We start from the raw sequence: 17351 nt of genomic DNA, 5'->3' as shown, positions 1-17351 counted from the left end.
CAAATGTGCCTCAAGCACGACCAATTGAAAATTTTTGGGGACATTTGGCACAGAAGGTTTACGAGGGAGATTGGCAAGCTTCAACAGAGCAAGTTTTGATTGATCGCATTAAACTAAAACTACAAAAATTTGATTTGAACTTTTTACAGTCGCATATAAAAGGCATCAGAGCAAAATTGGGATCAATTGCAGATGGTGGTGTTTTTTCATATAAAAAATAATATATTTTTATTAAAAGATAAATGCTTTATTTAAAAAAGATATAATAGTAGTTTGTTTTTTTATTTATAAATAAGTTATTGATGTTTTTATTTTGTCCGATAACTTCCGCATCACCCGTTATTAAGTCATTATTATTATTAGTCGTTATTATTTACATTCTTGCTTTTTATCTTAAGTTAGGAAAGCTACAAATAAAATTTGCATATTAATAAATATTATAATATAAAATAAGTTAATAATGTTTTTATATTAAAAGATTTATTAATAATTTCGGTAAAATAAGTTAACTGGTAAAGTAAACCGAAAATAACAACAACAAAAAAATCAAAAATAAAACTTGCAATGAAATGTATTATATATGTTATATTTGCGTAAAACATAAAAGAAGATAATTAAATAATATCATGATATTATTAATTATTAACCAATGTTTACAATAATTAATTTTTTTTTAATTTACAAGTTCAAAATTTACGTAGATATTTTGTAAATTGAAAAAAATCGATCTGCCCCTTAAATGTCTTTGTTACTTACTCGGTGTAGTTAAGGCAATTTTAAAATACTATAGCGTCTGTATGATATTTTGTTGACTACTACATATTTCCGTTAAATGATCAGGTCTGTGAATCATGAAAAGACGGAAAAAATAAATATGATAAATTTTGCGGTATCATAAAATATAAATATTTGAAGCGAAAAAACCCAGACCGTAGATTTTTTTTTTTAAAATCTTCTTAAAATCCTAATTCGCTTGTCTAAACTCGTATAAGATTTTAAATAAATACGATTTTTAGGTAAAATGAACATCATAGATTAAAAACTTTTAACGTTTATTGGCGCTTTTTCTTGATTGCAAGTTCTTTTTTGGTCAGAATTCTTGTATTTTTTGTAAAAATTGATAGAAATATTGTATTTTGACAACTATATAAAGCTAATAGGTCAGAAACGATTAGAACTAGGATCTATAGTAAATTAAGGCACTTTTTCAAAAGATTTTAACTAAATTCATGTTAACGCCGATGAGCGAAAGTGATCTAAAGGCTCCAAAATGGTATTCTTTGTATTCACAATTAGGGGTAAAAAGGATTAGAAAATTGTATAAAAAAGAGAAAAATTCTTCAAATATTCAAAAAACCTGAAGCGAAAAAAAATATGACATCTTAAGCTTTTGTTTAGACATAATATGCCTATAAAATCATGCCAATTTCAAATAAATAAATTCGAATAATTTGTAAATCGCCTTAACTACACCGAGTATTTAAATAAAAGTAGCATTATATTTGACAGAAATTAGCAAGCCAACCAATTTTTAAATAAAAGGTTATTAAAATTTCGGAAACTTGAATTTAACTTTCATTTAAAAGCTATCGATTTAAATAAGTTTTTTACTAGTTGAATTTATCTATGATAAAAATTTTTAGTTTTAAAATACTAAGTATTTTAAATCGGAAATATACGAAATCTTTTCATATAATTAGGGTTGTCAAACGTGTAGATTTTACAAAAATTACAATTTTACGGATTTTACAAACCTGTAATAATTTTTTTTTTAGTGTTTTCCTTCGTAAAAGCCGTAAAACTCTGGCATTCCTAAGTATAATGTATAGTTAAAAAGTTCTTTTAGCAAGTTAAAAAGTTACAAGAGGATCTTGGAAATCATCAAAAATGTTTTGTTAAAAATAAATAATATTTAGCATTTTTTTTACATTTATAATTTAAAAATGAAAATAAAAATAAAAGAAGACAATATATGTAACTAATCGTTTAAACCTTTTAAAACTGTATTTAAAAGCAATTTACGCAATTAAAATAGATCAAAGTTTCAATAAATAGATTTATTAATTCATTCATTAAAACTGCAAACAATTGTCTTTTGTTCTAGTTTTCTCTCAACAATATTAAACAAAGGAGAGAAGCAATTTAAAAATGAAAACTGACGAAATTTGCTTAAAATGAAACAAGTTGAATAATTATAACTAAACATTTATAAAATATAAAATTATTCCTGAAAAATAAAACAGAAAAATATTCCTATGAATAACCCAGCAAAAATAGAAAATTTTTATTGAAACTTAATTGTCTAAAAAATTGTATCTACTTTTTTAAATGTCAGAATGTAATGACGTTTTTTTTTTTTTTTGTCAAAAAAAAAATTGTTTAATATTTTTATCTTGTAATACTTAAAATTTAAAATTAAAAAAAAAGTAATGTGTCAATTAATGGAAGAAATAAAGCATCTCAGAAGATCAATAATCATTAAACTGTCATAATTATTTAGATGTTCAAAATTATTGGACCCTCATAATCATTAATTAGAAAAAATAATGGTTGCTATTGTTATAATACTGATTTCAAAAGTAAAAGCGAATTTTTTTTTCATTTGGCAAAATTTTTTGCAAAATTCTTTTTTGTTATCATGGCTGCCTTTGAGGAGGATGTGTAAATCTGGCAATGTTGCTGAACAAAGCAAAATAGAAACTGTTTTTAATCTTTGTCTTTGTTGAGGATTTCATTGTATCTTTTTATAAGAGCGATGATTGAATAGTAAAAATATATAATTATGAGTAAAAAAAAATACAATATTTCCAATAAAAAAAGTTTTAATAGAAAACTGGCATTTTGTGTTTTCATACTAGCGATTTGTTTATTTGTAAACATATATATCTGTGTATATTATAAACACATGTATCTATGTATATTATAAACATAGATATATAACATAATACTAAAAGCATTTTATTTTAAATTGCAACAAAAGTTTTTTGTTTATTTGAACAACTGTTATGAAAAATGACTTTTTTACTATTTTTTTTAATTTTATCGAGTGTTTATTCACTATTTTTATTTAAATAGCAGAAAAATTTCTAAGAAATTTTTCTGCTATTTAAATAAAAATAAGAATAGTGAAAAGAGTAAAATTTCTAGCAGAAGAATTTTCTAAATCACGCAGGCTAGCTTAAAAATGACCATCCTGTCAGTGCCTTTTTGTGCACTGGCATTAAATTTTAAATGGAGAAAACTGTGTATATATATTTATATATATATATATATATATATATATATATATATATATATATATATATATATATATATATATATATATATATATATATATATATATATATACACACATATATATATATATGCATGTATGTATGTATGTATATTATAAACATATATCCATGTATATTTTATATATTTGTATCTATAATTTTTTTCATACTTATACATAATGCATTTAAATTAAAAATAACACTGGGAATTTACAAAGAAATCAAAAGTTAGGATTTTGTTTGTTGCAACATGTATCAGATGTTTTATTTACATATAATTACAATTTCATACTTTTTAAAAAACAAATTCATATTTAAAAAAATAGATAAATAAAACAGCAACTATCATATAATTTTTAAAAATATTTTTAATAAAATGTTGGCCTACTGCTCAAAATCTAGTTTTTCAATTCTAATCAAACGTTCTTTCTTTGATTAATCTAAAAAATTAATGAAAATGTAGTCAATAAATTTGTTTTGATGACAACTTGAAAATTCAAATAGTTATTTATCCTTAAATTTATTTAAAAGAATCCCAAAGTGTTGAGACAAGTTGTTTATTTTTATTATTATTATTATTATTATTATTATTATTACTATTATTATTATTATTATTATTATTATTATTATTATTATTATTATTATTATTATTATTATTATTATTATTATTATTATATTAAAGAGAATGTGTTAAAAAAAAAGTTTGGGCTGAATTTTTTTGAGTAAAACAAAATAATTAATATATATCAAGGAAAACTAGCTTTGTTCTTTTACTCAAAGTTTGGTGTCTATATGTTATTGTGTGTTTTTAAGTCTTCAAAATATGCCCAATATTTAGACTTTATAATTTATTCAAGCGTGTTTAATTCCATAGAGTTTCAGTATCCAAAATATCATTGTAGGATTTTCTTTTTGAAAATTAAGTTGTTTTTTTTGAATCAATATTTTTTGTTTTTTAAAATAAGCATTTATCATCAATCGTATGACTTTCCAACAAATTTTATAGGAAGCTAAACATAAGAATGTTTTTTTATAGAGCGCGAAAACCAAATTAAAATTAAGGTTTTTATATAATAAATATATAAAAGATATATATAAATATTAACATCAATAATCAAATATAATAAATATATAAAAAAGACGTTGATCACCTTATTTTATATATTCTGCATCTTTTTTCTTTTTATGTAAACAATGTGAACTTTTTTCTAGTTTGTCTAAGCTGTTGACGTTTTTGTTTTCCTATCAAAATGACATTTTACAAATTCTTAAATTTTTAATTTATAAAGAATTATGGTAAACGGCATCATTTATTAGAGATATTTGCTGTATTCCTTAATTTTTCGTTGAATAATTTTTATAGAATTCACACTTAACAAGTTTACAGACAGCTTTTTATTAATTAAAGCAATAATTAATGTTTGGTGATGATGATTAAAATCGATGGCGAATAAAATTGTTAATGTGTTGCAGCGTGCATTAAAAAACATTATATTTAATATTTCCCAATTTTTATATTGTTTTTGCCAAGTATTTTACATTAAAATTACAAATCAAAAATCTACCAAAGTTGACAATAATAAGTTTTTCATTAAACGATTTCAATTTTAAAATTGACTCAATAATGCTAATCTTTATCAAGAATTTCTCGATCACTAACACTTTTTTGCAATCTTTAGCAAGTATTGTTCAATTTAAAAAAGTAATAATAAAATTAAAATAAGCAATACATGTTTTACAGAATAGATTTTATTAAATATATTCTCGCATGATTAAATAAGAAATAAATAAAAAGTTTACCAAATAAATGCTGTTAATTAAACTTTAATTAAGTTAAATAATAAAAAATAATTTTTTTTAACAGAATTTTAATAAGGATAATAATCATTTAATAACAAAAAATATAACACAAAACTAATTTATAGCAATAGATAAGCTTTAAATATCTGAAATATTTTGTTAATATTTTTAATGCAAACTTCATGAAATTTAAAAAATAAAATAACTAAAGAAATTCTGTAGTAGTTTATGATGAAAAAAAAATGTTTTATATAATAAAAAGGAACTATACAAATACTTTAGTGATGTATAAAAAAAAAATCTATAATTTGAAGGAGAAAAAGAATTTTTAAATTTCTTATCAAAATTCTACAATGACGTCATATATTAAAACTATTTGGAATTAAACAGGCTTAAATAAATTAAAAAAATTAAAAGTCTGTAGATTGCGCATGTTTTAAAGACTTAAAAACGCACACTAACATAAAGACAACAAGCTTTGAGTAAAACTACAAAGTTTTTCTTGGTAAACATTTATTATTTTGTTTTACTCAAAAAAATTCAACCCAAACATTTTTTTAAAGCATTCTCTTTAATATGAGCACAACTTGTCTTGGCACTTTGGGATCCCTTTAATTTTATTTTATTTAATATTATTAATTATTGATATTTAAAATAATTTGTTTACTATAATTATTTTTTATTTTAAAGTTAAATATGCTACATTTTCTAAAAAAGTTTTGTCAACAGACTTCACTCTCAGACCTCACCCATAGTTGATTCTTTAATGCATAAACAGTTAATATAACTGTTTGCACAATGAAACAGTTAATATAACTGTTTGAACAATGAAACATTTAAAATAACTGTTTGCAGAATGAAATAATGAATATAAATGTTTGCACAATGAAACTGTTTGCACAATGGGATAACAAAGAAAAATCGAAATTATTTATTAACATACAAAAAAATGGTTAAATATAAAATGAACATAAACAGTAACTACAATAGATAAAATAAAATAAAGTTTTATAAAAAGACCTAAACTAAAAAAAATAACTTATTTTAATCAAAATTGAATCTTTTTTTAAAAATAAAATGTTTTTTGCTTTAATTAATTAAAATGTAATGTTTTCTTAACAAATGTCACTTGCAAAGAAAAGACTTAAATATTCTTAGAGATGTTTAAAACAAAAGAAAGTTTTAAGAAAGTATTGAGATTTTTTTAAGATCACTATATGATTTTTTGCTATTGTATATATTGTGTATTGTTGATTGGAACAAATATACTTACTTTAGTATATTTTAGGGGGATTTAATACAGAGATCCACTAAAGGATTTGGCTTGAACCGTCACTATCTACATATGAAAGACATTATTTCAAAAAGAGTTTTTATTTTATTCCATTATTCTTCTGTAAACAAAAAGTCTTTCTGTTGTTGCTTGTATATTTTAAACAAGGTGAAAAGAGTGTTTGCTCTCTTTTCAGAGTTTCTTTTCAAAGATTTAAAGGATTCTGTAAATCTTTAAAAAATCTAGAAAACTTTGTTATTTTGGTTTCTTGCTTTTTAGCTCTATTCATTGTTTATTGTCAACTCCTAACGTAATTAGTGATTGCTTGCAATCTTGTTGGAAATGAATTTGTTTAAAAATAAAGCAAAATACAAAATGCATTTAAACAAAAATTAAAACTAAACTGAAGTAGCTCTTAACCATTTATCAATTTTGTTCTACACAATTAAAAAATGTTTAATTTAAAAAGATTTTTAAATAAAAGATTTTTTTATAAAATATATATATTTTTTTAACATTTATAGAAAAACAAACTATTTTATATTTAGGATTGTCTATAAATTACACAACGCAAAATATATTTAAAAAACAGAAGTAAGAGGTATTAAGCTCTTTTTTATTAGTAACTTTAAAAAACTCTATAAATTAGATGCTATATCTCCTCTAAAATCCTTTTTGTTTCATGTTGTGAGTTCTTCTTATATGAATTCAGCTATTATTGTATCATGCTTTCTATAGGGAAGAATTCTCCAATTATTTTTTTGATGAGTTATTTTGAAGTTTTCAGTTATTTTTTTAAAGTAGTTTGTAAATTCTGAAGTGACAGATACAGTGGTCTCGATAACTTGGTGGCCTCGATAACTCAACTTTAGAAATTTCGTAAATCAAAGATTATGATGTTTTTGGTTTGCAACCAATGCTTTTCAATTTTATATTTATACCTAATTAAAACATGTACTACTAATTTTCCAAGCTCACGGCAATTTTCATTAAACTTGAATGCGCTACTTTCATTAAACTCGAATGCGCTACTTTCATTTTTTATTTAAATTAAGATTCTGCGAGGGAAAACTTTTAAAATTTCACATTATTTGCTTTATCTGTTTATTTTCTTGCTATTCTCTGCTGAGTTAATATTTGTGTATTTTTTTAAACATTTGCAAATAATTTTTGACTATACTCTGAGTCTGTTTTGTTTGAAAGGGATTGTCTCTTATCAGATAAGATCAATATTTCCCATACTTGTAAATTATATAAATCAGGAAAGCAAGATGAAGGAAGCCCTTACAAAGGGTTCCAAAGTGGCCTTGACAATGCACACCAAAAGTATGAACAGAGACACCATCCATGCGCAACATGGCACTGTTATTACTCTGATATTTTACAGCTTTTGATGGAATCAGCCTCTCTGAGAGCTACCACAGAGTTCAGGAAACCTGACTTGCAGCCAGCCTCAGCACCATAAAAGTGAGTTTTAGAGCTGTACCCTCATTAGGAAATAATAGAATGAGTTGCCTAGTTATTAAAACAGAGACACAAACAACACCCATGCATTGAGATTTTACTATTGGATTTGTCATAGTATTAGATTTGTCACATTCCGTAGCAAATTTTTGCATACTAACCACATACCGTTTTATTTTAGTTTCGACACAAGAAAGTATCTACTTATTATATTTATGATATAACAACCATAGTAGGAATGATAGGTTGCTTTTAATTACTAATTACTATTTTCTATCTGCTTTGTGTTACTTTTAGCAAATTTTTGTGTTACTTATTGCAAATGTTTATTTTAATATATGCGCATACAGACGTGTATTTTTTGTCTTTTCAAATGTATATACATATACATACACAATATATATACCAAGGTATTGACATATTTATTCATAGCCAACCATGTGGATTTCTAACCACTTATGCAAGATCTCTAAGAATGTTGAAGCTAAACTAAAAGTTGGGATATGGTTTGGAAAAGTTGGTTTTTGTAGTGTAGTCCGGTTATATCGCAATATTGACTACTATGACATAAGTGCAGGCCATGAGGTTTGTTACAAGAACATGGGTGTTACCCTGACAAGTGGCATTAGTGCAGGTCTTGGGTTCACTGAAATATCATTGGTGATTTTCAGTGCATTTCATTCAGTGCAGTGCATTTCTAAGCATAGGAGATCATCTTTTTTTACCTCTTCATCCTAATTTTTTTAGCATTTTTATTGTTTTCATTTGAAGAGTGTTTTTATTTTTATCATATTTATATTTTATTCTTTTTATTTTATTATCTTTGATTCTTTTATGCCACCACTATTTTCTGACTTTCATTTAGTAATGCACTTATCATTTTATTAGTAATAATAAAGTATTTTTTTCTTAATCTCCTATTGTTACTATAGCACCATGGTTCAATGTGTTGCTTAGCATGTCAGTGATTCAGGGTTCTCTTTGGCGCAAGGTGTAATTTTTATATTACCATCTTTTTTCTTTTGGTCATGCTAGTAATCATCATGCCAGTTAGCATTTTTTAACATTGAGATAATTTTTCAACTTAAAACAGGTCTCGCTACTCCTCTGGATATCCATCTTTTTATATTCTCAGTTAACAACTCCTCAATCTAAAATCTGTTTTTAGAATCATCACTTCCATGTCTACCTGACTAGGTGGCTTCGTCCATCACCTGTATGCAATCTTTGTGTGTTGTAAAAGCTGTATAAATCATTTATAAATTTTTTTGTGATTGTTGTATGATTTTTCTTTAGTTGTAATTTGACTTTTGATAGTAACAGTTAAGATGAAGGTTAGATCATTGAGTACATTAAGAATCATTTTCTGTGATTTTTTGTAGTGAGTTTTTCAAGTATTTTTTAGTAATAATTATAACACCATTATGTGAGGATATTTATAATCATTTTGTGTTTTTTAATTCATATTTGACTATTAAAGTTATTTTTACGATTGTTAGAAGATTTTTTCAGTATATTTTTACACAATGACATTTCTGTTTTGTATTAATGTGTTTTTAATATAGTTTTTTAATATAAAAATTTTTTTTTTAACCTAATGGAATCATTGTCAAATTTTTAATCATAAAAAATAAAGTTAAAAAATAGTGTTTAACAATAATACATTAAAATTGTATTTATGTGTTATTTAGGTTTCCTTGTTCAAGTATTCGTTTATGGAAAACTATGGTTATTGGTGGATATGGCAGTGGTCATATTCGCATATTTAATGCTGTAACAGGCAAAATCATTGCTGAAATAACTGCTCATGCTAAATGGATTAATGCTATTGATGTAGCTGAGGATAGTGGATTAGTAAGTTTTTTTATTTTACATTATTAAATGGATTAATGCTATTGATGTAGCTGAGGATAGTGGGTTAGAAAGTTTTTTTATTTTACATTATTAAAGGAGATGTGGTAGATTTATCAGAGGATAAGGTTAATAGGATTTTTTTAGTGTGAAAATTTTCAGTTTAATCCCTTTAAAAACAACTAATGTTTAAAATATTATCATAACTTTATCATAATACAAAAATAAACAAAAGAATCTATTGGTTACAATATTATCACAACTTAATCATAACATAAAAATAAACAAAAGAATCTATTGGTTATTATTAGAAAATTAGATTTAAAACATTAAAATTCAAAAGTTTAGCATTTGAATCATAGTTATAAAAACTTGCAAATTAAAATGGCTGATTGGATTTATAAACAAGTTTATTGTGATTCCCTGAGCAGTAGTTCAGAGGATTACAATATTTTGTTTATAACTGTCAAATCTGACATTAACTCAAATTTTGATATTAACTGTCAAATCTGATATTAACTCTAATGAATTCCTGAAATGGAGTTGATCAGAGAAGATTGAGAAACTGATAGTCTTCATTTTAAATAAGTTTCTTAATATAAGCATGGCTGATTTCAAACAGATTATCCAGATTATCTTGCTGTGTTCTATGGCATGCTGATCTACGGCATTATTACTTGAACAATGCTTCATCAACCCAATATACTGGTTATCTTTAGCTTTATTAATAATATCTGGTTTATATTGTACTGGAATTCATGGCTTCAACCAAAAACTGATCATATACTCATTGTGCACTCTAAACCACTGTTAATTTCTGGTTCCAGTGGTTGCATACAAAATTCTTCAATTAAGTCATGACTGGAAAGAAAGCATACCTCTTTGATTGCATTGCAGGGATGTCCAATCAACTAGATTATGTTACTACTACCAGTCAACCCTTGGAATTAGGGTCGGCATTCGGCAATGCCAACCTAACTGCCAACCTGAAAATATTTGAGATGGGCAAAAATTTGTCGACCTCGTTTCTATGTTTTATGGTTAAACCTTTGTATCAAATAATTTTTGCCGACCTTATGCTGACGTCAAAAAGATTGAGGTCGGCAAATTATTGCCGACCTCATTTTTCCTAATTCCGAGGGTTGACCAGTTGAAGTGGATTTTGCAATAACTTTGAAAATAATAAAAAAATGTTAAAATATATTATTATTTATTTATTAATATCATATATATCTTTTTATATATTATATTAATATATTAAAAAATTGTGATATGTATTCTGATTATTCTCCTTATAAGATATGTGACAAAATACGTTTGTGACATTTGTGACAACAACTAATAAAATCATCTAATTATTTTAGTTATTAATTTTTTTTATTATTATTAATAATACTATTTATTAATAATTAATTATTGTTTATTAATAAGTTATTAATAGTAAGTAGGTATCTTTTTAATTAACCAAACCTACATTATGAAATGATAATGATAATTAACCAAACCTACATTATGAAATGGTAATGATAAATAATATGAAATGATAATAATTAAAGAATTATTTTATTATTTTATTCTGATTCACTCCCAAAAGGCTCCAAGCAACCACTATTAAGTTGGATGTTACTAGAAAACAAAGAATAGAATTATAAACAAAGAAATAATTGACAGAAGACTTAAAAAGTTGTTGGTTGTCAAGTCAGCAAAACAATGGAGATGAGAGAGAGTTCCAAAGTAGTGTGGGGAAAAAAAAGTAGACAAATAAAAGTTTTTCATGCAGGGGCAGATACAGTAAAAGAATTTGATTTTGCTGAATGGCAAGTCAAGTGAGAATGAGTTTTGGTTGATGGAACTAGAAATAATAGCTCTTTTAGGCAACGGCCATGATAGTATTTGTAAAAAAGAGAAAGAAATGCAACTTTGTGATGATGGGAGAAAAGTTTGGTAGATAGAGCAGGTCCAACTATGTTTACAATACATTTTTGAACTTTGTCTAGAAGAGAAAGAGCATCATTAGAAAAACCAGCCTAAATACGACAACAGTATTCCATAAAGGGGCGAATAAGAGATTTGTAGAGGTAGAGAATAAAATCAGGAGTAAGAAAATGGCAAGCACGATAAAGAGAAGCAATTTAACAGGTGCTAACTTTTACAATTAATTGTATATATGGTTTTTATGAGAAGTCAGTTGTAAATGATAATCCAGAAGAGGTAAAAAAAGAACTCAGTGAAAGAGTTACCGTTAATTAATATAGGAATGTTGTCAGTATTAGAATAGTTGTTTGCAGTAAATAATTGAGTTTTGTTGGAGTTTTAATTAAGAATGTAAGCCCCAAAAGTGTTAAAAATCTTGATTTTGTTTGTCTTTGGCCTAGTTTGTTTTTAAAATTAAATTTGGATTACACAAAAGTTATATATTTCTAGATTTCTACTTATCAAGGGTTTTGTAATATTTCTAAACAAATCATCATCTCTAAAGTTGTTTTAGCTAGGAGACGCCCAACTCAATTTATGGCAATTTATGTTCATCATTTTCAAACATTTTTAATTAAAAAAAAAAATTACAATAAAGATTGAATTATGTTATGGTTTTTTGATTATTTCAGATTATTTATATTCTAAGAGTATTTTTATGTTTTATTTTTCATTTTACACTTTTTATATTACATACCTATTTTTCAATTACTATATCTCCTATTTTTAAAATTTTTATTTTATTTTACATAGCTTTTAAGTTCCTCTGAAGATAGTTTTATCAGGGTTTGGGATTTGAATAAGGTATAAAGTTATACATATTTTATATTTTAAATGTTTTATAAAATTAATATAGTTTATAAAAGTTTAATTAGAAGCATTTCTTGCTATAAAACTGTTTCTTGTCTACAATCAAATAACATACACAGTTCCAGAAACAGTTCCATACACAGTTCCAGAGTTGCTGCTAAATTCAACATTAGCTTTTTGAACTTATTTTTACAGCATCGTTTATTATTTATTGCATTTTTAGTATTAGTTTTGTTATTTGTTTGTGATTAAAAATTTAATGAATATTTTTTAGGGTGTAAAATTTTTTAAAGTTGGTTAAAACAATGGCTTAAAACAAAATATTTCTGTTTGAATATTCAGTTTTATAATGGTATCCTTTTTTTGGTTTTCAGTCTTTCTATTCAATGTATATCTATAGTATTCAATGTATATCTATAGATGAATCAAAATTGATTATGAAATTGTTCTTGCTCCTATGGCTTTATTTGTACTAAGTTCCATTATGATTACAGATCTTTTGCCAGATAATAAAAACAGCAAATTTTTCTTCAATTATGATTAAAAATTAAAAAAATAGATTTTTCTTTTTCACATTCAGACTCATTTTCAGGTATATAAATCTTAATACATCTTATTTTAATTTTTATTTGCCATTTTTTATACGCTACTGTTTGGTTGCAAAAGAGCTGCATGTTTAAGAATTTTCACAAAAATATTATTTTAAAGTTGCTATTATTTAAAAAAAAAAAAAAAAAACACAAGGAAACATGTTTTTTTGGTTTAAAAAACAACAAAACATAAGCTAACACTTTTATTTGGTTTAAAAAACAACAGAACATAAGGAAACACTTATATTTGGGTTAAATCAAAGATAAGGAAACATGCTTATTTGGTTTAAAAAATAAAAAGTTTCTTAGAAACAATTATATATAAAAAATCAAAGATGTTGAAAAAATTTAATATTCCATTGTTTAAAAAGTTAAAATTAAATTTTTACACACATAATTAGTTAAGTTTTTAATTTTTCAAGTTAACACAAAAAACAAAAGAAACTAACTTTATATTTCCTATTTATATTTTTTTATGTATATTAAATATACATAAAAGAAAGTTTCAAAAAACAACTTTTATATTACAATCAAAAAATTAACACTAATATAATACCAAAATTGTCTCTTTAAGATGATTTAATTTAAGTTTAATGTTACTCATTAATAAGGGTGCATACAATTAATAATAAGGGTGCATATCATTAGAATAAACAATAATAAGGGTGCATACAGTTAGAATAAATAATAAGGTTTTTATTTGTCAGAAAAATTCTTAAGATGTTGTAGATGAAAATTTTAAATTTTATTATTTTTATTTTGATTATTGTTTATGTATTTTAAGTCTTTTAAAAATTAATTTTGCGAGTTCACATGTTGTTATAGAGAACAGATTTAAAAATGTTTGATTTTGTAATCCAAAATATATTAACTGTAAACACTTTATGCCAATATATTAACTGTAAACACTTTAAAAATATATGCTTTTTAATATATTTAAAATCTTGTGTATGGTGCACCATGAACAAAATAATGTGACGGTATTGGTATGAAAAAAATTACTAACCCTTTAGATCCTTTTTGTTGAAATTTAAAAAAATTACAAACCCCTTAGATATTGAAATAGATTTGTTGAAATTTAAAAAAATTGCTAACTTATAAAATAAAATTAAGCTTAAATTTAAAAAAATTTGTGAAGCAAACTTTGCCACTAAAGATTGGAATATTTATTTAAATTTTGATAAATTTGAATAGAAAATCAAATGAATTTTCGATCATTAAAAAATGCTTATAAATAAGAGTTGTGAAGTTTTTTGTATGTATCTTGATAAAAAGACAAAAAAAAAAAGTAATAATGTTTCCTGATTGGATTTTGATTTTAAATTGATTTCATTAAAAACTTTATTTTTAAAGATCACTATAACATTTATTACAGACAATAAAACAATATTTTTATTAATAGTATATTTTGTTTGTTTGTGAAATTTGTAAAGCAATTATAATTTATAAAACAATGTTTGTAAAACTTTCAATTCAAATAAAAGTTTTTAAATGGTAATTCAGTTTTATTTTATTTTGAAGTTTTTAGGTATCTCAAGATATACTAATTATTGCAGGAGATTCTTAATTCATTTTAAAGTTGAATATTTGAATATTTAAAAAATAAAAAAATTTACCTAATAATCACATTAGTGATTCTTATGAAGGTTTAATTACTTATAGGTTATATTGTTATTTATAGGTTATATTATTATTTATTGGTTATATTATCATTTATAGGTTATATTATTATTTTAGAAGGATTAATAGTCAGATTTAACAACCTATCATTTTTATCTTGAAAAAAAGTCAGATGCAAGTTTAAAAAAAAAAGAAATACTTCATGTTTTTTTTTTTTAGTCATAATAGATTTCTATTTTACCTTCCCATAATCTATCTTGTCAGTCATTTAATATAAACTTGCTCACCTGTAACAAACACAAAGTCCTCTTAAAAAAAGCTGTTACATATTCATAACAGCTTATATTGTAATATGGCGTCATACTGATTTTGGAAGTTGTGAGTGATTTAGTACATACATTGACTGATTTAGGAAAAACATGCAAGAGAGTTGCTGCTGCATTGTGGGTTTTGGTTAGGGCAGCAATAAGTTTTTTTCATGATTCTTTGTTTTTACCCATTTTACATTTTATAATAAAGCCGTATGATATTTAGTTGGCAAAAAAAGTCAACAAATGTAAATCTATTTATGCTATTGTGTGTGTATATATGTGTGTGTGTATATATGTGCGTATCTACTTTAGGGGGCAACGGAAGACAAGACAGATCTGTTCTTATTTCTATTTCTCAGATCTGATAGTAAAGTTGTGTTAGGTTGTGTTCTGCTTTCAGTTTTACTAAATAATTTTTGATGGGGTTTATTTTGGCTAAATTGTTAGACCATGGGATAAGAACATAAATCTCATTATTTGGGGGCATGTCTTTATAATTTTTGCCTGAAGGCAAGTTTTCCTGTCTAGCATAAAAGTCAAACTTTTTAATTTGAAACCAATTTAATCAAAAAATTAGTGGCCAAATGTGCAACATACAACAGATTTTCTATTAGATATTCAAGTGTTGTTAAAGAATTTATTACAAAAAGTGGATATGAAGTGGATAATGCTTAGAAGGGGAAAAAAAATTAAAAAATTATTTATAAGTTTTACTAGAGAAAAAATTGGAATTAAAAAATAAGTTTATAAAAGTGTTTGAATCCAGAATTCGTTTCTCTATCACAATAGACAAATGGACTAGCTGTAATTTCAAAATGTATTTAATTGTAATATTGCATTCTCAACAGGATAGTAATTAATTTTTTTTTCATAAAAGATTTATTGGTTTAAATAAAGTTGAGTCATTAGTTGAACAAAAAGTAACATAACTAAACTTTATATAGTGTCATCACCACAAAATAACTTTATATAGTTTCATCACCACAAAATAGAGCCAGCATTAAGAAAAAAAATACAAAATTAAATGGAATTCAAATTCAACTTGACATTAATCATCCCATCCATTTAATAAGTATAAAGAACAGACAGTGTAGTTAAATTACCCATTTGATAAAATTTTAGATTTTAAAACGTCTGATTCTGATGAGACTGAAAAACAGTTTAATTTTTTTGATTATAGTTCAAATATAGATGTCAGTGCCAACAAAAAAATTAAAAGATGCAAACATTATTGAAGTTTTACAAAACCTCATTATTGTTTGCATTGAAAGATTATCAGATTTTTTAGAAATCTACAAAATAACCTATTGCAACAATATGTTGAAGAGAAAGAGGGTAAAATTATATTAAACTAGAACCAGATGGAACTCATTTATACCTATGATATAGAGATAAGTGCAACTTAAAGTTTGCATAAAAAAAGCATCTGAAGAAATAAGAAAAAAATTTTGACACAAAGGTCATTACCATAAAACATAGAAATAAGGCTGGCAATTTTTTGTCGACCTTGAACACTTTTAGTTTGGCAGTTAGGTTGCCATCGCCGAATGACAACCGAGGGCTGTGAATATAACAATTAAAGGATGCAATTAGGAAAAGAGTGATTTCATAACTTCACTTAAACATAACATAATTTACACTTAAAAACCGCAAGCATACCTTGTAACACAAGTCATCAATTTTTTTCCTCAAAGTGAGAAAATTGTGGCAACACTAATTTAACTTGACTTACTGAAATGACTTATTGACCTTTAATTACTATTTTTAATTATAAAACAGTTTATTATTCTAAATATGACATCTGGTATATTTTACAAGGTAGCAGCAACTGATTTTTGGAGGGGAAGGTGAGCAGAATTTTTTTCCTAACAATCAAATATAAAACTATCTGAACAAAAATAGATTGATAGCTCAATTAAAACAAGTACCCTTTTCTCATTTGTTTTTTAAGTTAAATATTATAAAAATATTATAAATAAGTACTCAACACACTTAATTTTTATCCAAACTTAACATACAACATCCAATTATACAAGGTTATATTCTGAAATTTAAGGCTAATAAAAGTATTTAGTTTTCAAAATATTCTCAGCTCCATGGGTGTAAAGGTCTTATAGCCCAAGAAGAACTTTGTTTTAGATTCCTCCCAGATATAATCTAATAATAATTCCAAAAATTAACCGACAAAATAATAAGGTTTTATAAAAATCTATTTTAATAAAATTAATAATTTTAATTTAAAAGATTTAATTTAAGCAATCTGCTTGCTTAAAATTAATTAAATAATTAATTTATAATCTCAACGTGTTAAAAAATAGGGCTAAATAAGGCCTTCAACCAATAAGGGGTAATAACAATTATTTAATTAATAATAAATTATGTA

At 24.5% G+C, this 17351-nt stretch overlaps 1 protein-coding gene across 1 annotated transcript in view; it reads left to right on the top strand.

Annotated features, from left to right (window-relative positions):
• Window positions 1-17351, top strand: part of LOC100214452 (WD repeat-containing protein 54) — a 42164-nt gene that overhangs the window by 13887 nt on the left and 10926 nt on the right. Inside the window, exons 6-7 of the mRNA XM_065792970.1 lie at window positions 9504-9666; window positions 12391-12441. Coding sequence (XP_065649042.1) covers window positions 9504-9666; window positions 12391-12441 — 214 coding nt within the window. The remainder of the gene's footprint in view (window positions 1-9503; window positions 9667-12390; window positions 12442-17351) is intronic.

Source organism: Hydra vulgaris, chromosome 03 (genome assembly GCF_038396675.1).
Source record: "Hydra vulgaris chromosome 03, alternate assembly HydraT2T_AEP".
Lineage (NCBI taxonomy): Eukaryota > Metazoa > Cnidaria > Hydrozoa > Anthoathecata > Hydridae > Hydra > Hydra vulgaris.
This window is presented reverse-complemented; position numbering and strand designations above follow the sequence as displayed.